The following is a 21,765-nucleotide window of genomic DNA, read 5'->3' on the forward strand; positions in this document are numbered from 1 at the left end:
AATTAAGCAATTAAATACGGAAAAAAAATATCGTAGTACATTCTTATACAACTAATAAGAGGAGAGGAAAGGTTGTTGTTGTAGTTGTAGTTCATTTACGTCGCCCTAGAGCAGCACAATGGGCTATTGACGACGATCTGGAAAACATCCCTGAGGATGATCCTAAGACATGCCATCACAATTTTGATCCTCTGCAGATGGGATGGCACCCCCACTTTGGTAGCGCGACGACCTACTTACGGTAGAATAGTTTAGCGAGGACCCATACCGCACACCCTCGGTCCCTACGCAGACTGATCCAAATGGTCACCCACCCGCACACTGACTGCAGCCAGTGATGCTTGACTTCGGTGATCTGCTGGGAACCTTGTCTTAACGATCAGTCTACTGCGGGACAGGAGAGGAAAGGGGGAATGGTCAAAGGCATGGAACCGGTCTTCTCCCCAGATAGCGTATTCGAGTGTTGCGATTGCCTATAATACAGTCTTTCGAGTGACTGTAAAATTTCCTTTAATATTAGGCAAGTTTACGCATCTCGTAAGCATAATATAAGCGGAAGGACACACAGAAAGTCTTCTTAATTTTTCCGGTTTTGGGAAGTTTGTTATTGCCTACATTCAGTCAACCATCTATTCAATAATTTAACATCTATTTATTTTCTACAGTAGTAATGAAACAAATGTTTCTAAAAGAGCAGTCTCATTGCATGTAGTTTGCGCTTTTCCCACAGCAGTTTAAGGAAAATAACAACCTGCGACATCTATAAAAAAAATTTAAACTGGAACTACTACTCAGTTACTAATATTATCTTTTTGACATATATTTTTTTCTACTAAATTTTTAATGGCAACGAACTTTATGTTTTGAGATTTGAATGCTGCATGTTGTGTTTCAAAATTTTTCTACAGATACGAAAATAGTGGTTTTTACTGTAAGTTTGTGTAAATAAGTTTTAATACCATTTTATAGTCTCAATTGTTTATTTCTTTAATATAATTCTTAAACTTAATTGGGACTTTACTCCTCGTTAAATTATTTTTTCTACCAGATTTAGTGAAAATCTAGTTGACATCTTGATTACATTCTAATCAGTGGTTTTTAAAGTTTATTTCTTTTAAGCCCCATGAAAAATAAATCTCTATTCCGGAATACTTTTTTGAACCCGCTATCTTTATACGGATTGTTTAGCCAGTATTAACTCACACGAAAATACAAGATATTATAACAGTTAATGGATACACTTGTTAACTTCTTTTTTAAAACTAATTTTAATTTATTTTTCTGTTTAGCAAAATGTTTTCAAAAATTTCTTTACATATAACTTACTGTGGGAGCAACGTAGACCTCACCTAATAGGGTGGCTGGAATCTTAACCCGAAGGACGATTGTCAATCAGGCGGGCATCGGAGAGAAAAAATTCTATTGTTTATTGTATAGTGGAGACGCATTTATCTTACTTCTGTACTATGTTGGGGAGTATAGATTTTCATGATCATAGTTTAAACCTCAAAAAAAAAAAAAAAATTGTTGGATAATACTAAGAAGGAGTGTTTTTCAAAAGTATTACACATGCAGCAATAATATCCTTCATATTGTAGTAGAAAGAAAAAAAAATTCCGCATCGGTACCTTAGCAAAAACCCAATTTTTGACTGCTTTGTGGAATCGTTCACAAGTAACTTAAAGGAAAATATCACAGAACACAAACCTTTATCATCTTAGTATTTTTTTTCCAACTTTAAAATCTGTTTAGAAACTTGATTGTATTTGGTTCGGATTTGAAAACTAGTTGCATGAACTATGAAGTCTAAAAAGTTTTTTTTTAAAGAAATGTGTTTTTACTAAACCATCTTAACTTTATTTTATAGAGCACACATTACTCTTTTTCTTACCAAATTATTTGATTCTGACCAAACATTAAACTGACTATATTGATTCAAGAATTATTCACTGTTAAACTTGTTTGAGGAAAATATTGTGTTGGGTCGATCTGTAGAATGCACAGAATACCCACAGAAGTGCAATGGCATAGTTGACATGCTGAAGGCTTCTTATTTGTAAAATTGATGCAAATTTCATATTGAAATTCCAATTTGTTAATGTAAATTTAAGTGCTCTTTCGTGAATTTTTTTACTTTAAATTGTGACTATTTAACCACAACAGTTGAATGAAAAAAAATTCTTTCTCACGATAATTTTATATTTTTATTTATAAGCTCGCTAGTGGATGTCAATCAATGGCAGCAAAATAAAAGGGGGGAGGAGTTTGCGTGTTACAAAATATAAATCTTAGCATTTACAGCTTTTGTAGTTCTGATATTCCTGGGTTTCCTGATAAAAGATGTTTTGATTTTCAACTTTTTCTCCTGATATTTCTGATTTTAAATATATGTTTTCTGATAATATAAATGAAAATGTTTAAAAAAATAAAAACAGATTTGAAGAAATTAAAAATTTGGATTTTTGAACTGAATTCTTACTATTTTAATTAATAATGCTGGCAAAAATCGCATAATTTGATTCTTCTATTTAATGGGGGAGTCTAATTGTATACAAGGTTCAGGCATATTGCCTTATCCACAGAATTTATTGTTGTAATTCAGTCTGTCTATGTGAAAGAATCTCAATAATTTTATATTATCAAGGTTTTATTGTGATGAGATGTCAGTTATTTATTATTTTAAGCAAGTGCAGTAATGATGTGGATGGACTTTTGTAGTTACTCAATTATTGATTCGTCGTCTTTTACATGTGATTTTAAAAGTTATTATAATTAACAATTCCGGGATAGTTCTGTACTGTGATCTGTTGCACCAACTACAATCCCCAAGATGCCAAATAGTTTTAAACTTGAAATTTTTTTTAAAAACTAAAATATATAGATATTTGCCCGGGGGTGCCTACGAGTTATACCGATTATTCTGCCACAGATCAGGATATGGAAATCTCCCAAACTATTCAGTATCATAAAATTTTTAAATTAGGAGTATAGGGATCATCCACTAAAATTACTTTTTGTACATGAGTGACACATTTCAATCTGTTTTTATTTCAAGATTATTGAAGCCCTACTTAAAGATTAATTAGCAAATTTTATATATATATTGGTATAAGAGAATATTATCTTATTAAAACTCATGTGAGCGGTTCAGTATTGATGAAATTATAATGTTAAAACATTCATGTTCTAAATAATAAAGTAATTCTGAAGTAAAAAATAGTATATTTAATTATACTTTTTCCTAAAAATTTACTTTCATTACACTTAAGTAGAGCTACTTCTTTTAGTTTGCCGTTTGCTTCTGTAAAAGTTGTCTGGAATATTTATATTAATCAAAGAAATTTCCAAATAGTTTTTTTTTCTTTGAAAAGAAAGCAAACTTTCAGAAAAATTAAAATAAAAATAATTAATAAAGAGTACTAAAACCCTTCGCTAATTGAATTATTTCCAACTGGTAAAATTATTTCTTCTTATTGCTCACACATTCTGCATTTCAAGCACATTCTGCATTTGTTTGTAAAACAAAATGTTTAGTGTTTTTGTGGAGAAGTTTGATTTTTAAGAAAGGAAAAAAAAATAATGATGAACGAGAAGCAATTAGGGTGGGTTTGTGTGTGACGTTACCTAGCAATGATATGTAAATAACTTTAATTTAAACTATTTTATGCATTTTTTGCAAGATATTTGATTTTGTGCTTTTTTTGGTTAGTTTAAAAAATATATGTGATAATAATTCTTTATGAATTTTAATAAATAAAGAATGCTAAGTAAGTATTTTAATTAACTTTTATTTACTTAATTTTAGGTTTTTAACTAAAATGGTGCAAAAGAAAATTGCTAAAAAAGTAAAGGCTACACCTACTCCTTCACTTAAAGTTACAAAGAAACAAGAAAAGAAACCACTAAGTAATGGTTATAAAACTCAACTTAATGCAGAAAATGTTGACTCTTCAGATTCATCAAAGCAAATAGAATCTGTTCCACCAAAAAAATCTCTAGAAAACAGTGGGCAAGATAAAGCAGAAGAAACAGCTTCAGATAAAGGAAAATCCAGTAAAATAGTAGTACCTAGTTCTCCGAAAACTTCTTCAGTCGACAATCCTGAAGAAAAAGACTCTGAGGATAATCCTAAGGAAGTTGAAGAATCTGAAGAAATGGTTTCATCAAATAAAGGAAAATCTCGTAAGAGAAAGCAAGAAAAAGCGATTCCGGGTTCTTCCAAAGGAACTCCTGAAAAGGTTGCCAAAACTGAAGAAATAGCTTCATCTAGTAAAGAAAAATCTCATAAAAGAAAGCAAACTGTGAAAGTTATTCCTAAAGCAAAAAGCAATGTAAAGAAACAAGATGGTAAGTAAGAAAAAATAAATTTTGGTTCATAATGAGTCACATTAGGTAACATGATACGTATTCTTTCTCTGACAGTTTATTTATTTACGCTTTATTAAAATTTTTACATTATTAATCTAACAATTTAATAAGTGCCTAGAGTAGACAGAATTTATAAGAATAATGAATAAATTTTTTTTTTCATTTTCTCAAGCATATTTTTGTTCAATTTATCTTTGCTTATGAAACATTACTGTAAATTAGACTTAAAAGGTAATTTCGAAAACAACCATTGCATTTTTGAGTTTTCCCTTAACCCTTTCGAGCCGACTGTCACATATATGTGACAGCAAGAAACGTGCTCACTTCCCGGCCGACACACCCGCGTGTCAGAGAGTTTTCTCGTTCACCCCCGACCGTCACTTATTTGTGCCAGCGTTTCGGAACGTTTTAAAAAATGAAATTTCTTCCAAAAGATGGCATTGTATGTCCATATGGTTTCAGATACATGTAGATTTGACCTTCTACTCAAGATGAAAGTACATTCACGTGGTTTTTAGGGGAAGGAGTGGAGGGGGGGAATGTTTTATGAGGGCTCTTTAAATTAGCACGTGATATTTATTTACAGTAAGTAAGGGAGTTTTTTTTTATCTCTCGCTACTTTCGATTTTCGGATTAGTTTTTAGAGGATAATTAGATCTTGTAGGCTTGAATTTTTTTTCTTTTTACCGTTAGAATGTCGAAGCGTCGAAATTTTTTAACTGAGCTGGAAATAGAGGAAATTATGCAAAATATTTAAACTTATTAATATTTATATTACATTTAAACAAGAAATAACTTAAGTAAATAAAGTATCCATAGAAATATATATAAAGCATATGTCACTTAAATACTCTACAGAACAATATTAAACAATTCGCTGATATTTCGGTAATTTCATGGAATTAGGCTTAACATCAAAAAAACCTCCGGCCCTGGGGAGACACACGCTAGAGAGACTGCCGGCCTCAGCGGTAAGCGCGCTTTGCGTCGCGAAAGGGTTAAAGAGAAATTAAAATAAATTTGTATCAATTCTTTTCAATGTGGAAATTTTTTCCTCTCTAATTGTTCGAGAATTGAATTTGACTAAATCTCTAGTTTTTTCAATCAACTCTTAATTTATACAAAAAAAAAATTTTTTTTTGAGAAAAAAATACTTGGATAGTGAGCAATACTTTTTGAAACTCCACAATAACCAAATCTCAAAAATCTGAAATTTTCAGCAATAGTAAATCAAAGAAGCAGTAAAATAATCGTATATGTTACGTGCTTGGTGCAATTTTCAAAAATGTCTCTAATGACGTGTTGCCGCTTGCCTCCAAACTGTTGTCAACACTGAATGACGTTTTTAAGATTGTCACCAAAAAACTGCATAGGCAAAAACATTTAAGATCGCAACCAGAAAGTTGCAAATATATATCGAACTGTGACACTTAATCTCAAAGAAACATCCGTGCAGAATGTCACTATACGATTTTATTATTTTTTTTAAATTTGACCAAACCACTATTTGTTACATCCCTAATATGCATGTAACGAATCCGATAAGCTTTACCGCCACCTTTCTACTTATCAAGATTGAATAATACATTTTAAAATCTATTGATTTTATTTTCTGGGCATCAAAATATCTTCTTTTTTTTTTTTACACAATTCTTCTAATAAATGAAATTGTGCCATTTTTCTGCAAAAATCTAAAGGAACTTTTTTCTTTTTCAAGTTGCTTTGGAAGTCCCTTCATTAAGTTCCGTCTCCGGCAAAGTATTTGTTGTGGGTGAAAATGGTGCCGGACAGCTCGGGCTGAGTGATGATGTTAATTACACAGAAAAACCTTCTCAATTAGATTCCTTAAAATACTCCATTGTTGACATTGCAGCCGGGGGTATGCATTCTGTTTGCCTGACAGAAAATGGAGAAGTAAGTATTGACTTTCCTATTAATTTTAAAGCATTTATATTTGTGATTATGATATGGTACTTTGCCGAACGAAGCACTTTTCCAGACCTCGAAACTCAGTTTTTCTTTGTATTTATACGAAGTGAAATACGAGAGTACGCTGATGAACTGCTACTGTACAAAAGACTCTTTTTATATATGATATTGTGGTCCATGAAGAGAAGTTCACTTATATGTGTCCGATGAACTTGAATGTGTGCGGTAACATAGACTAGTTCGAAAACAGGATAATCTTGCTGCCTGTAAACTTGACCAAATCGTTTCTTTGGAAGTGGGCTCTCTTAGCTCATTTTCTAGAACATGGAATACGATTTTTTAAGATGAAAGTGAAGAATAATTTGGGTTTCAATTACTGCAATGTGTTCAGTTTTTATGTGAATTAACAACAAAACTTAATTCTAGGAAAACTTTAATTTATCTCCATATAAAAATAATTTTATATTACTTTTTACCATATTACTTTTTAAGATTCTTATGTCTTTTAATTTTTTTCAATGAATCTTTTAGGAAGTTAAGGACAGTTTTGTGCTTTTTTAGATTTGTTTTAACATTTCATTATAAACTGAATGTGACCGGTCACATGATCTAGTTCAGAAGCAAAAAATTCTTGCTACCTGTAAACTGAATTGTTTCTTTGGAAGTGGGTTCACTTATAGTTCATTTTCTCGAACATTGATCAGGACTTTTTTTTAAAGAGGATTTCAAGAGGTTTTTTATGAAAGAGGAACATTTTTCAAGAGGTTTTTATGTGATTTAACAACGAATGAAATATTCTTTACACTTATAAAAAATTTAGTTTTTTCTTTTAAATTAAAAGTCAGGTACAGTGGATCATATATACATAAACAAAGCAATTGAATTATATTTTCTAAAATAAACATTAACAATTTCCTAAAACTAAAAATTTTTTTCAACAAAACTTAATTCTAGCAAAATTTAAATTTTTTTCCGTGAAAAATAGTTTTATTATTTTTAACTGTGTATAAGATTCTTATGTCTTTTAATTTTTTTCGTTAAATCTTTTAGGAAGTAAAGGACAGTTTTGCACTTTTTTAGATTTGTTTTAACATTAAATTTATTATTTCATTAAAAGCTTTAGTGTTGTTGCTCAGACTTTATTTTTTCTTTATTGGAAAAATTAGAATCTATCACAAGGAAATGATTCAACTTGGTTATTTGAACTTCTTACAGTTTATTTCTTTACTTTTAGGTCTTGACCTTTGGTTGTAATGATGAAGGAGCACTAGGTCGAAGAACTTCTTCTGACGAAGAAGAGTACATGCCTACAAAAGTAGAAATACTAGAAAAAATAGTGCAAGTTTCAGCTGGAGATTCCCATACAGCTGCATTGGCAGAATCTGGACAAGTCTATCTATGGGGAAATTTTAGAGTATGTTCACTTACAAAATAAATAAGACATTTATAATACTCATGACTTAAAAAGGATTATGTTTCTGAAATTAATTACCTCAAATTAATTTATATTATTTTGCTACTCCGAGAATTTGTGAAGAAATTCATCTTTTTCTCGTTTAGGTATTTTCGGTATTTTCCCCCAAACTCAGTGTGGATTGCTACTAGAGATGAGTTTTCTCCCGGCTTTATAAGATTTCCAAAAGAGATGTTTTTTACTCTTTATCCTACCTATGCAAACATAATTGTTAATTTCATTTGCACAGGAACTCTTCTTTCTATTATTATAGATGTAATTAACTAAAGGTTCTGTTTTCTGAATAATCATAAAAGTTGACTTCTGAGTTTCCCTTTTGTATGTTCATGAATTCAGGTTTGAAAAAAGTCATCATTCTTAAAAATCAAAGTTATCAAATAAAATTTATCTAAATTAATTTTAAAAAATATATAAAAATTTCTTCTATATGGTTATTAAATTGTGTCAAAATTATTATTAAAAGTAAATGACACTATATTATTTTTAAAATTATAATACTGCATAAATATTTTATAGTAATAGCATTGAATACAAGTTTTTTTTTTCTTTTTTTTTTTTCAAATTGAAGTAAGACAAAAAGTAAGTAAAGATGACGTGAATAGCTTCAGAACAAAAATTTGCGGTTTATTATTTAGTGATTAGTGTAAAAAGATGTGAAAGGTTAGCTGTTATTTTTTATCTTGTTTGCTATTAAAAATAAATTAATAAAATGAAGAAAAATAAATTTTAAAAAAAATCAAATCTTTGATTTATTATGTGAGCCATTATCATGGAGAGGTACATTTTGGTAAGCAACGCTAGACTGTGTCAATAGCTCAAAATATAAGTCAGTGGTTTTGGTTCATTAAAAGTATTAAACTTTAACATTGTTGAATTAATTTTAATATAATGGCTGAAGTTACAAGCAAAATAGTTTTCAGGAGTCTAATAGAATGAATCGATTGTTCAGAACTAAAAGTTTTGGTTTTATTTTGGAACTGCTGTCAAGGTCATCTAAAGATTTTACTGACACTCAAGTGAAAATTAATCTTCAACTAAATGAATAAGTAAATTAATAAGTAAATAAATGTTATTTTACCTTCAATATTTGTATTTATTTTTAATTTTTATTATTACCTAAATTAAAAAAAATTGTTTCATATTTGTAAATCATCTAAATATTATATACAACACTTAACTGACTTAAGCCGAGATAGCTTGAATGGCATGGTGCTGAACTTGCGTTCGTGAGAACAGCAGTTCGAATCTAGCCGGCCGAAGTCTCCCCATGTACTAAATGGTGACTGGTGCATGTTAAACCTGTCAGGTCACAAAGTCCTCGATTTCCCTTAGCACATTATGCCTCTGGGAGTACTGAAATGGAGATTGATCTTTCTCTGATTCAAGGCAAAATTAAGATATGTGGATGTATGAATTTGTCCCCCCCTCCCCCCCGTAGACGGGTGTGGCAGAAGTCAAATTCTTGGCCATAGATGACTCCACTGGAAAGCAAGAGCTATCACACCCCCTTGCCTTAATGATCTGTGATAACAACTGACTTACAAATTTACTTTTTAATTGACCCCTGCTTTTTAATTCTTTAGTGTGCAGCCGGGCAGATGGGTTTAAGAGCTGATGGTCAACCTTGCCCAACACCTGTCAAAGTATTGATAGGGAAGACGATTGTGAAGATTTCTTCCGGAGCCGATCATCTTGCGTGTCTGTCCAAAGATGGTACTGTATATACTTGTGGTTGTGCAGAACAAGGTCAGCTCGGTCGAGTTAATCCGAGGTCATGTCAGGAGGGTGGCCGTGTAAAGGGTCTGGGTAAGTTGTGGTTTGATTATTATAGTTTTAGTTATAGATTACTAGTAATTTACAGCTTTTGGTTTTACTAGTTTTTCCTGGTCTACTTTTCATTTCTATTAATGCAATTGAGAAAATTCTATAAAATTGGAGAAGTTTTTAGAAATATTCTTGTTTTATTATTTCAGCCACTTATGTTGTTTGGAGTGCACAGGTTCCCTCAATAAAGGAATAGTTTGGCATTGACTTGTGTTATAAATTTAAATTACTTTTTCGCATGGTTGTTCACTACTTTTTTTCTTCCATGAATCTGTTTTAAAATTAAGGTTAATCTGGTATTATCAATTTATAAAATGGGTTAAAAAAATCCCATTTTTTTGTGCATAATTTTATTTCATTTATTTATTTATTTTTTGTTAATCAGTTTTAAAACTAAATTCTTAAAATAATGTATAATTTATAATTTCAAAAAATGTGAAATTAATTGCAGCCGCTTTACTGGAACCTGATGTTATTTTTATGAAGCGCCGATTACTAATTACTGATGTCTGGACTGAATCCCATGCCACTTTCTTGAAAGCTCAACAATCTATATATGCATGTGGTCTAAATAACTACAATCAACTAGGTAAGTACTTTATTAAACAGGGTAGTTCGCCAACAACAATTTTATTATATACTTACATAACTGCAGACTCTACTGGGTTTAACAGTAGACTGCTAGATTTCGCCAGTTTCTCCGGGTCTACTGGTTTAATAAAAATTCTCATGGTTTTTGTACAGTCGGCAAAAAAAAGATATCATCCGCAATAACTTTCGTTTTAATAATCAGATTTTCACGTACTAAGTGTCAGTCTTAATGGTTCCTGGGGGTGACTTCAAATATGTTAATCGAGTAGTGCTAACTATTAATTAAGTTACTAAATCAGACACAAAAACGCACTTTCTCTGAATGAACCTATATATATATTTATTCAGGGTGATATATGTATATATTTATATATATATATATTTTTTCTGACTGTACATGTTTAGAAAATTCCCTAAGACTGAGTAAGCTTCTTTTAAAAAAAATAGCATATTTGCACATGAAATGCAGCCTTCCGAGCACTCCAGGTTCCTGTTGCCAATTATAAACAGCTTGTGACAAAATTTTAGCAAAAACTTGCTGGCCTTATTAGGTTTACTGGTTTTATATTATATGATTACATTGGAACAAAAAAAAAACAGTATGAGCAAAAAATCATTATGTTTGTTGTGTATTAACACACAAAAAATTAGAATTCTTACCTTATATTTTCTTTTCTAAATATTTTTATAATTGATGTTTTTTCCTGTTACCAATGGATTAAACTAACTTTCAAATGAAGAAATGAAAAAACTTCATGAAAGCGATGTTTTCAAACTGCTTTGTCATCTACATCTATCTGTGCTTATTGGCCGAGCTGTAAGTTTTGTGAATTATTATGAGGCAATCAATGCCTTTTATGTATTAAGTTGAAATTAATATTTAATGCATTATAATATAAAAAGAATCTTAAAAACATGCTTTATTAAATTAAAATGCTTAGTGCAACAAGATTGTTTATTTTATTGTTTATTTTTTTTTTTTTTTTTTAGCAATAGCGCTTTATTTGCACATTTTAATCTAAACTGTCTGTATCACACCAGTCATACTTTAATATATTTAAAGGTCATGATCATGTTAAATTGCTTAATTCAATCAATATATGCAAATTTTGTTTCAAATTTTTTTCTTGAATGTAACCATGCTTGCAGTTCAATAGTTTATGCATTTAAAATTTAAGCTATTTGAATAAATTAATTATGGTTATTTATTACAAGTAAGATATATGATAGTTGATTATTATATGACTAAGATTACTTTAAATTAAGCTTTTATTTCTTTTTGCTTATTTATAATTTATATACTTACAACATCTCATCTGTGAGTTTTTAAATTGGGACCTAGCTCAAAATGCGTGTTTACAAAAATGAGTACAGCATTTAATTCCATTGTGCAAACTTCTTTTATGAGTATTTTTCTTCTTTTAAAGAACAAACTTCTTAATCCGAATATATCGTAATGTGATATCGTCCACTTGTTACCTTTATTAAAAATTAGTTCTTTCAGAGATCATTGTGCTCCTGAAAAGTCCAGATTTCCAGATTTTTGAGTTGGGCTCAAAATCACCCCTATTCTTTTCAAAACACTTAAAATTGTGACAGTTGCTATTAATTTATATTAGTGCTTGTTAATTTACATTGTAGGAATTTGGATAGATATCGCGTGGAAAGTTATCCTTTTTTTATGTAGAAAACCACTTCAGCCCCAAAGTTTTTGGACTTTGCCCCATAATGATAATGCCCATTAAAAGTCGATTGACTTAGCACATTACCATGTATTATGTTAATTATTACCATAATATTTAAGTAAAATTTCTTTAATTAAAAGTATGATCATAAAATTTTAAACAGAATTTATTTCAACACAGTTAATATTTCATAATTTATTTTTTTGCCCTGCATCGTTGATTCTCAAAAAAGGTGTTTAACATGAAAATCATAAATTTCTAATTTTAAAAAAAAATTTCAGTTTTTTCTTTTTTTTTTAATTGTGTGTTCAAAAGTCTGTATTTCATGAATTCTCAAAAATGAAAATTGTTTAGAAAAATAAACCTCATTGACATTACTAATATATTATAAGCGAAAAGGTTTTTTTTTTTGAAAATTTATTGCTAGATAAATGTTATGAAATTCTATTGCTATGATGAGTGTTAGGAAATTCTTTCTCACGTCCTAAGTACAGTTGGTGCCTTGCTTAGACAGATATGTTTTACTGTCTTTAGTTGTTAATCAGGTGACCACTTTCGCTGTAAACCTGGGGGTTGTTGCCCCACCTTTTGGTACACCACTAGTTAAGATTTATAATATTTTCCTTATTCTTATTACCAGTAAAAAGAGTGATTTATGTTTTATAAACAAACATGAATCATGAATTGAACGAATAACCCAAAAAAATTTACTTTAAATTAAAGACTTCTTTTGCTTCATAGTTTTATGAAGCTTTCATTTGTTTTAACTATGAAGCAAAAGAAGCCTTTATTTTTAAGTGAATTTCTTGGATTATTAATTTATACTTAAATTCTGTATTTATGAGGTTTCCTGGAAAATGCTATATAATTTTTCTGCAGCATTTTTAATTATTCTCATAAAAACTTAATAGTTTTATTTTAGAGATTTTTTTTTGTATTTTTTGTAGGCTTACAAAATAGAAACAGTGATCAAGAAAACCAGATGGTGTTCTTTCCTCAACATGTTCCTTCTTTTAGTGATAAAAATTGGCAACAGATTAATGGTGGACAACACCACACTTTAGCTTTGGACAGCAGTGGTAAGTTTTATTCAACCAGAGAGATGGTTAACCTTTCCTCACAGACTTTTTTATTTTCTACAGCCTACCCAATTCAGATTTTACAACTATCAATGTTCAACTCTATAGCCTTATGATATTTAACCTCATCCAGAAGGTAAGTGAACTCCTGGATCATGGATTGGAACAAACTAGCCTTCACAGAGGACTTTTTAATGGAACTCATCTGCATTTGCGTAACATTTAGAAGGGAAATGATTAGCCATGATGATCCGTCTATATCCATGGTTCATCCTTCCTCTGAAGATATTTTTTACGGCTGCACTGTGGTTGGTAGGAGTGAAAAGCAAAAACCGTATCAACCAGACAGTGCTGGTATTCTAACTTGAATCACCTCGTTGTGAGGCAAATGCCCTAAACCCTTTCCTTCCTTATTATTGCAAGTCTCATAAGATTGAGCAATCTTTGCTGAGACATTTTGAACCCTTCAAAAGTTCAATTGGTTTTAACCTCAAACGAGAAGGTTGAAATATCCCCGCCTTAACAAATGTTTTAGTGTTCAATTTTTCAACAATTATCTCTTATTTTTAATGATTAAAAAATTCGTAATTTCAGATTTAGACAGAATAATTTAACTAAATCTTGTAAAACTGTTAATTTGTATAAATCTTGAAAGAAATATTATTTCTCAAGATTTTTGTTATATTTGTTTGGATTTCAATTCATTCTGTAATAGTTTTTTTTTCCCCACAGATTTGTTCAAAATATTGATAAAATACGTAATGTTAGATAAAGAATTATAAAGTCAAGTAGAGATTATGTATTAGGTTGATAGAAAAGTAGGTCGTCATACTATTGTTTTCAGAGATGGAGCACACTTCATGCCAGAGAACTTGCTCAATGAGAGCCTTGGTTAATAATTGTAAAAAAAATTGATTGGAGGAAGAAAAAACATTTTTTTAATTTATTTATTAATAATTTCAAAATGGGGCTTTGAAACATAGATGAGACCTTCTTTAAAAAGTTATTCACATGATAGCTTAAACATAAATGCATGCAAGGTGCCCCCCGATGAAGACCTGTAATGCGTTGAACTCCAACCACTTGTCCGTGGATCAAATGGTACAGGACCGCTCAAGGAACATAATAAATTATTTTAATTTTATTTACTGTGGTGTATTTCTCTCGAGTTTGTACGACTTTCCATGGACACGAGATTAACCCAAGAGCTTAAAAGTGTCACCTAAAGCCACGCCTATACCCTGCCTGTTATTGTATTTTATTTTGTAGGCATGTTTAATTGCAATTAACTTAAAATTACGAAACCAAAACAAACTAAAATATAAACAATCAGTTGACAGGCAGCAGTAAAATTATCAAACATTGACCGATGCGTGGGAATAAAACGGTTGAGAAATACTGCTGTAATGTCCTCTTGTTTCTATTGTTCTCTTTCAATTTAATTATAATTCTCTTTTTTATAAACTTATTTGAAGATATTTTAAGCTCATACTGCATTAATGCTTTTCCAAATTTCTCTTTAATTTCATTTGATTGTTTTTTATCTTCCAAATGATTTTCTTACCAGATTTCTACTTGAGAATATTTATGGTTTGTGGAATGTGATTCATGCAAGCTATAAATCGCGCATACTATTAATATTCACACATTTTAAAAAAAGTAACCTTGTATTTTTAGGTACGGTTCATGCTCTAGGACGTCAAGATTATGGTAGGTTGGGCTTAGGAGTTTGTGAAGACAAATCATCACCTACTGTCGTTCCTAATCTAGAAAAATGCAGCAACATATCTTGCGGAAATTGTGTGTCGTATGCTGTTACTGAGAAAGGTAAGTAATTTAAAATTAAATTATCCTTTTTTAAGTATTCTAAATCATAAATTATATTATTACCTATAATCACGGATGCCATTCTTCGGTTCATAGAGCAAATTTCTATCTTACCGAAAAAAAGATTCTTTTTAAGGGGTCTTACTGTTGCACTTTTATAAGTTTCACAACAACTTCTAGTTATGATTTAAAAGTCTTAATTCTCTAAAAGTATTTAAGTGATAATGCTATATTACACTTGATCCTAATATAGCATTATCACTTAAATACTTTAGTTTGATTTAAAATTAAGACTTAATAATCTTAAAATTGCGAAATGTTGAACTGGTAGTACTTAAGTGTCTGCGGTGTATAATCTATTTTGCCTGAATTGTTTTAGAATTTTCTGGGCATTTGAGTATAGTTATGGAAGAAAAGAAAAAACTTTCATTGTCAAATTTGCCAATCCTGTAACTTTGTAAGGTAACTTAAACTTAAAGTAACTCATAAAGTTATAATGGTGTATTAACAGTTCATTTAAAATTATTTTAATCCAATTAACTTTTCAACAATCACAGCATTATTAAAATGGTAGGCTAAGTGATCATTCGCTATCCATATGGATTTTTTTAAAAAGTAAAGTATTGTTAAGTTAGGGAAGCTCTTCTTTATTTAATTACAACATTAAGTTTTGATGAACCCATGATTAAATTTTAACGAAATATTAAATTTTCACATTGGCTTTTAGTGTGATTTGAAGTAAGTTTATTGCTCGAAAAATAATGTAAGAAATATTCACTAAATTTTATTTGTAATATTCTTTTATTGAAGGGTTCTTTTTTCTCTATATACAACATGCCTATATAGATTCAGTGTATAGTACAACCCCAATTATCCGGCATCCTCGGGAGCAGGGGAAATCATGGGATAATTGAAGAGCTTTTTTAGTGCATAAATATTAAACTATGAATAAAATTATAAAAATAAGTATTAACTATAATGATGCTTCAAAATAACACTTCAATTTTGTTTTTCTGTCATAAATAACAATAAAATAATATAATGAAAAAAATCAGTGGGGACATGTTTGTTTTATGTTTAATTGCAGTTTGCTCAGAAGCCAGATTACAACAATAATAACACGAGCTTCTTCAAACCATTCAACGCATCTAGTTAACATAACTTTTGTTTAGGCGTAAATTTATAGTACTACAATTTGCACACACAATATTGAATAGAAAAATGCTGTCTACAGAACAACTCTCAGATACATGTGATACTCAGAACGATAGAGGTATTGGTTAATCGAGGTTCGACTGTATTAGAAAATAAATTATACTGTCAACGGTCTTAGTTGTCTTGATTTTCTTTTGACCTTCTACAAGACCTGTATGTGTAGTAATAAATGTTTTAGCCACTACAGCTATGTTCATTTTACCAAATTCATAAAAATGTTTTCTTTTTGATTTTAGAAGAGTGGTATTCCATCTTATAGTCCTAGCTAGCTGTTAAATAAGAAAAATTCCTTTGGTTTAAAATAAAAAACTATAACTTATTTATTGCCCAAAATGTTAAACTAAAACAAATACCTCTGTTTTAAAAAAGGTTGCTGTTAATTGCCCTAAGCGTGAAATAATATTTACCTCAGTTAAGAGGAAAATTGTCATTTATCCTTCAAATTTTTAAATGATAATTATTACTTTGGCCTAAAATTGTACATACCATAGTCTAAAACCGATACAGGGTTGGCAGCACAGTCAGACGTGCCAAGTCTCCCGAATTTTTTATTCTTCTCCCGCCCTCCGGAATCGATACGAAAAGCTCCCGAATTTTACCTCAATCTACGGCCAATTTCAAAATTATTTGATTTTTCCGCGAGTGTGTAAGTTTTTCCCCCCGCGTTAATTCCGCCCTCTCTTAACAAACCACCATCTGCCTAAAGTGTAGCTGCAGGTGCTTCCTCCCCCCCTCTTTAACACTCCTATTTGACCCGCCCTCTTACACTAGGATTCGTCGGAATCCTCTTCCTCTCCTTTCCTGTGGAGTTGAATGCGATGACGTCATATGACGATATGCAGTGACGTCAGAACTGAAGTGGCTACTCCTACTCTCGATAGTTGGAATCGATATTGTATCTTGCTTTTTTTAGAATTTTTAGTGCGTATTTTTCAACGGTTGGCAACAATTGGATCGTTCTTTTTTATCAACCTTATGACCGAATCGTCATCGGCGGGAAAAGAAATCTTCGTGTTAGTTTGCAAAAATTTCACAGCGTCTTTGTGCTTTTGCCCATTTATGTGCCGCCAAATGTCATTCTTGCCTCCGTGAGCGATTAATATATCACATGCACAATCGGAACAAAAAGCATAAGTGCTTCCTTTACGTGATGCAATTATTGAAGGAAACTCATTAGTATATGATTTGTTAAAATTGGTAACATACTTCCGTTTCGATTTAGGCATTTTCTAAAAATATACGAAGGAAGACAAAACGAATAACGAAAATCACGTTGAGTATAGTAAAGTGCGGCGAGCTCAAAATCACGTTGATTTGGTAAACAAACTAGTTTACAAGTTTGTTGCCAGCGGAAGCCTTATCAATTCGTTCTGTCAGGATTTCCTGAGGTATTGCCTCAAGTTGCAGAGAACAAAACTGCTTTTGCAAAACGTCAACACTAGAAATATTGCCAGTGTTAGGTGAAAGTAATATAGGATAACGTTCCATAAAGTACTTTGCAGATGAAAATGAGGCTTCATCAATCCTCTCGAGAGAGGCCACTGCAGCATTGAATAAAATTTCGTCTTTGAATGGAAATTTTTATAAACGTACAGTTTTGAAAAAAATCTTCTTCTTCGGTAAATTCTCCAAAATCTTTGAAGCCCTCTCGCCTATGACTAAATCAGTATCACTTTTTTGATTCTCCAACTCACTAAAATCAAGATTTAGAAGAGAAGATGACTTTATCACACTAGGCTTGACGAATCTGGAAAACAGTTCTTTCAACATATCCATTAAAATTTTCCTCAACAAATGGATATGGGGAGTGCTTGATTGCAGTGTTGCATTTGATACCTCAAATATTGGTAGAACATTAAGGATAAATTGGCACAAGGCCTTATTTAAATCTGAAGATAGAAAGAGGAAAATCCTTTTCTCTCTACTCAATATGCTCTGCCTTGCTGCTGTAGTAGAAGAAGGGGTAGAATCTCGCTTTCTTTTCCTACAGTGTTGGCCATTCACTTTTTCTTTGAAGAATGATGCTAGTGGCTCCCACTGCAGCACTAATCTATCCAAACACCGTCCCAATGAAAGCCATCGGGTGGACACATGCTTCAGGATTTTCCTTTGCTCAGCATTGAACAAAGCTTGGAATTCCTGAAGCCTAGATTTCCTCTTGGCACTTTTCTCTAAATGGAAAAATATATCTATGAGATATTCATCGATCTTGTCAGGAATGACAACTGCTCCCTTTTGGGCAGCCAAATTTATCAAATGACAAGCACAACCAATGACTGCCAAATGTTCAATTTCTTTTTTCAAAACACCAGCGACGCCAGTTTTTTCACCAATCATTACTGGCGCATTATCTGCCCCAAGAGAAAGACAATTTTCAAATGGTATACCATTTGCATTCAATTCTTTTAAAATCAAATTGGCAATATTTATGCCAGTTGAGTCTCCTTCTAAATTCGGCACAGACATTAAAGTGCTCTCAATTATCATACTATCAGGGCTGATTGTGCTCCGGAAAAAATCCGGATTTCCGGAATTTTCGCTAACAGTGATCCGGAAGATTTCGGAGATCGAAGGTCCAGCTGTTTCAAAAATTCATTGATCACAGAAGTTTCCGGAAATCAAATTTTCAAAAGTGGAACTTAAAAACACAGTTTATTTTATTTGTTTGTAAGGGAGAGCCAGAGAGATACTTTATAAGCTTATATTCATGATTAATATTCATTTTTTATCAGTAAATAGTTGTTATAATCATAAACTAAAGAAAGAAAGACATATTTGTAAATTTTAATTACTTCTCCAGGTCATCATAGGTATGTGAAAAAATTTTAAATATATTTTAAGTAAACTAAGAAATATTGAGAATAAGGAAAAAAAAAAAAAAACTTGTTTAAATTTTTTTCAATTTAAACTGTCTTTTTTTTTTTAAACTCAAGAAATTTTCCGGAATTTTGACATGGGCTCACAATCACCCCTGTACTATTCTCATTATAATATGTAACAACAAGGGGATACAATTTTGCATCAGACTTATTACTACCATCAGTTGATACTGAAAATGGACTTTTTTTTTAAATTTCTACAACAGATTCTTTTTCCATTGTGGCCATTTCGTTTATAATGGCTGTTGTTTTCATTCTGCCAGCAGCATATTTTTTGGCAATACCATCGTTTGGAAACATCTTGCGGAACAATGGTCCAGCATGGTCACCACAATTAATGGGCAGATTGTGTTCAATCAAAAATGCAGTAAAATAGGCTTCAGCCCTCTTTATTACAGTGTCAAGATTTTTTGAATAATGTTTTATAAAGGACATGGTATTTATTTTTTAAATAGAGAGTATCTGCCCAATGCAGTTTTGTGTTGCTATGTTTGTGAAATGTACAGGAAAAATGGATTGAATCTGTGTTTAGATGTTTTATTTCCATTTAATATTTGTTACATTTAATATTCTTCCACAATTTGTACTCTATTAGTGTGTAAAATTTCTTGTATTCTTATATTTAATAAATGTTTTATTTAAAATTAGAAGTGTCAAGTGTCGCATAACATACACCTTTTTTACCCCTCCTGAAATCTCCTGAATTCTTGTTGGGGAAACTCCTGAATGTTAATTTTGCTAGGTTGGCACGTATGAGCACAGTTATTAAAAATTTTGGGGTAATTTTAGAAACATTCTTTAACCTTCTTGACAGTTAAGCAAAAGGGAAAAACTAGGAGAATGTTTCTCCCCTACACACTATTTTTCTATCTAATAGCATGAAAAAACTTGTTTTGCTGTGCGAAGACGGCCGGTGAAAATTTTTACACTGTTCGCAAAACCATCAGTGGGTTAAAATTTCTCCCACTCAAAAGAGTGATATTACTTGCCTCCCTGCTTATAAATAACTCAGCAGTTGCATTTTTCAACTTTAGCGGATTTGGTTTAAAAATGGGGTTGTATAATCAGTGTTTTGCTTAAAACACCCCTTTTTTTTTTTTTTTTTTAATGGTTGCAAAAAATTTTAGGAATTTAAAAGGAAATACAACCTCTATTGGTATATTTTTACTGAACTGATTATAATAAAATAAAACTGATATTTATTTATTTTTTTGTAGGTGAATTCTTTTCTTGGGGAATGGCTTCTAGCCAGCTAGGGCATGGAGAAAGTGCCAATGAGAATGATATTAACTCACCTCGCCTTGTTAAAGGAAAGAAAGAAGAATTACAAAATTCCTGGCAAGTTCTAAAGGTAGCAGGAGGGGGACAGCATGCACTTATACTGGCGTGTCCAAGGAAAGGCAGCAGTAAAGATAAAACAGTGTAGCAGCATTTATCATTTAGTTTTAAATTTTAAGATGGATCAAAATAAAAATATTTTATTAACCTGGTGTGCTTTGAATTGAACTGTACATCAGTTATACAATTTTAACAATCATAATTCTTATTCCAAAATATTTAATTTACTACTTCACTCTTTATATCAAGTGCTGCCTGTTCAGTGTTTCATAATTTATAAATAAATAATGTAAAATAAAGAGTGTATTTTCTTATTTATTTGTTATCCCTTGTGTTCTATCTGTCAAAATCTGCCTATCTGCCAAATAATGCATATTTTGTTCTATGAAAAGTGTTTTACAATAGCTTTTCAATCGTTAAATAATTTACTAATACCAAATAGTTATATACAACCAGTTATGTTCCAATAAATTTTTTTTTTGGTTCTGTATTTGTGTTAGAATTTTTTAATAGTGGCCCAAACAAGAATAGTAAAACCAATTTCCTGATGTTTTTTTTTTTTTATTATTTAATTTAATAGAATAAAAATATCAACAACAAAAAAATTATGGTTTTTAAAGTTGTTAAATCTATAATAAACATAATTTAGAACTCAATAAATTTATGTAATTAATTGATGAAGAATAAGAACGTGACTGTCTTACGTTCTTCCTGCATCAATAATGTACAAGATCACATGAGTCAAACACACCTATACGCTAATGTGCAATAAGATTAAAATAGTCATTAATAAATCAAATACAATAAAAAGAAAGTCGAAATTTATGTAGAATACTGAGTATTATTACGGTTCCAGCAATGCATAAATATAAAATTCTATTTAACCTTAATTTTGCTTCTACAGCTATTACCCCTTTTAGTGCATATCATGGTTACGTACTTGTGCATTTAAGAGAATAAATCGTGGCCAATATTTTTCCAGGCGCCTTCGAAACCCTGCTGCTTTAGCGAATTACAGGCATTGAAGATTTGTCTGAGCCATTACATGAACCTGTGGATCAAACTTGTCCCACAGATTCACTATCAGGTTGGTATCTGGCAATAATACGACATTACTTGTAGAATTTTTTTCCCTTCTGTTTTGATTTCAAAAACATGTGCATCATTTTGTTCTGAACAATAAACATGGCTTTGTTGATCCCAAAATATTTTTTATTATTGAATTAATTCTAATATTGGTATTTCTCATAACAATAAAATTGTTTCTTCCTAAGAAGTATTTGAGAAGATATTTGATTCTTTTAATTTGCTTCTACGCTAATTACTTTTTATCTTATCAACTGGAACTTAAGTTTGTCGAATTTCTCTTTCTTTGATTTCAGTTATAGGTTTTCGTTTACTCATATCAATATATTTGAGCCATCCAGAACGTATTTGTTTGTCATATGTTCCCGTTATTTTTAACATTCCACTGCCTTAAGTGGCACTTGATCTTCAAACTTTCAATTGTTAAGCAATTTTCGTTTAAAAGCATCCTTTTAATAAAATTTGTATTA

The 21,765-nt window shown here is 30.9% G+C and overlaps 1 protein-coding gene across 1 annotated transcript; it reads left to right on the forward strand.

Moving 5' to 3' along the window:
• The first annotated feature begins 452 nt into the window (after positions 1 to 452).
• LOC107454525 (regulator of chromosome condensation) lies at positions 453 to 20,508 on the forward strand. Its single transcript, XM_016071744.4, has 9 exons — positions 453 to 931; positions 3,806 to 4,347; positions 6,086 to 6,282; positions 7,532 to 7,711; positions 9,355 to 9,577; positions 10,047 to 10,184; positions 12,819 to 12,950; positions 14,628 to 14,777; positions 20,089 to 20,508. Exons 2-9 carry the CDS (start codon positions 3,819 to 3,821, stop codon positions 20,295 to 20,297), a joined length of 1,758 nt encoding a protein of 585 aa, XP_015927230.3. The 5' UTR covers positions 453 to 931; positions 3,806 to 3,818; the 3' UTR covers positions 20,298 to 20,508.
• The last annotated feature ends 1,257 nt before the right edge of the window (positions 20,509 to 21,765 follow it).

This window comes from Parasteatoda tepidariorum, chromosome 9 (assembly GCF_982258835.1).
Source record: "Parasteatoda tepidariorum strain Cologne lab strain chromosome 9, Ptep-v5.0, whole genome shotgun sequence".
Classification (NCBI taxonomy): Eukaryota; Metazoa; Arthropoda; class Arachnida; order Araneae; family Theridiidae; genus Parasteatoda; species Parasteatoda tepidariorum.

What these genes read in the sequence shown, in the direction of transcription:
- LOC107454525 (XM_016071744.4), top strand. Translation starts at nt 3,819, where the DNA reads ATGGTGCAAAAGAAAATTGCTAAAAAAGTAAAGGCTACACCTACTCCT. An exon ending in CAATGTAAAGAAACAAGATG is followed by an intron (nt 4,348 to 6,085) that starts GTAAGTAAGAAA and finishes TTCTTTTTCAAG; the next exon opens with TTGCTTTGGAAGTCCCTTCA. An exon ending in ATCTATGGGGAAATTTTAGA is followed by an intron (nt 7,712 to 9,354) that starts GTATGTTCACTT and finishes TTAATTCTTTAG; the next exon opens with TGTGCAGCCGGGCAGATGGG.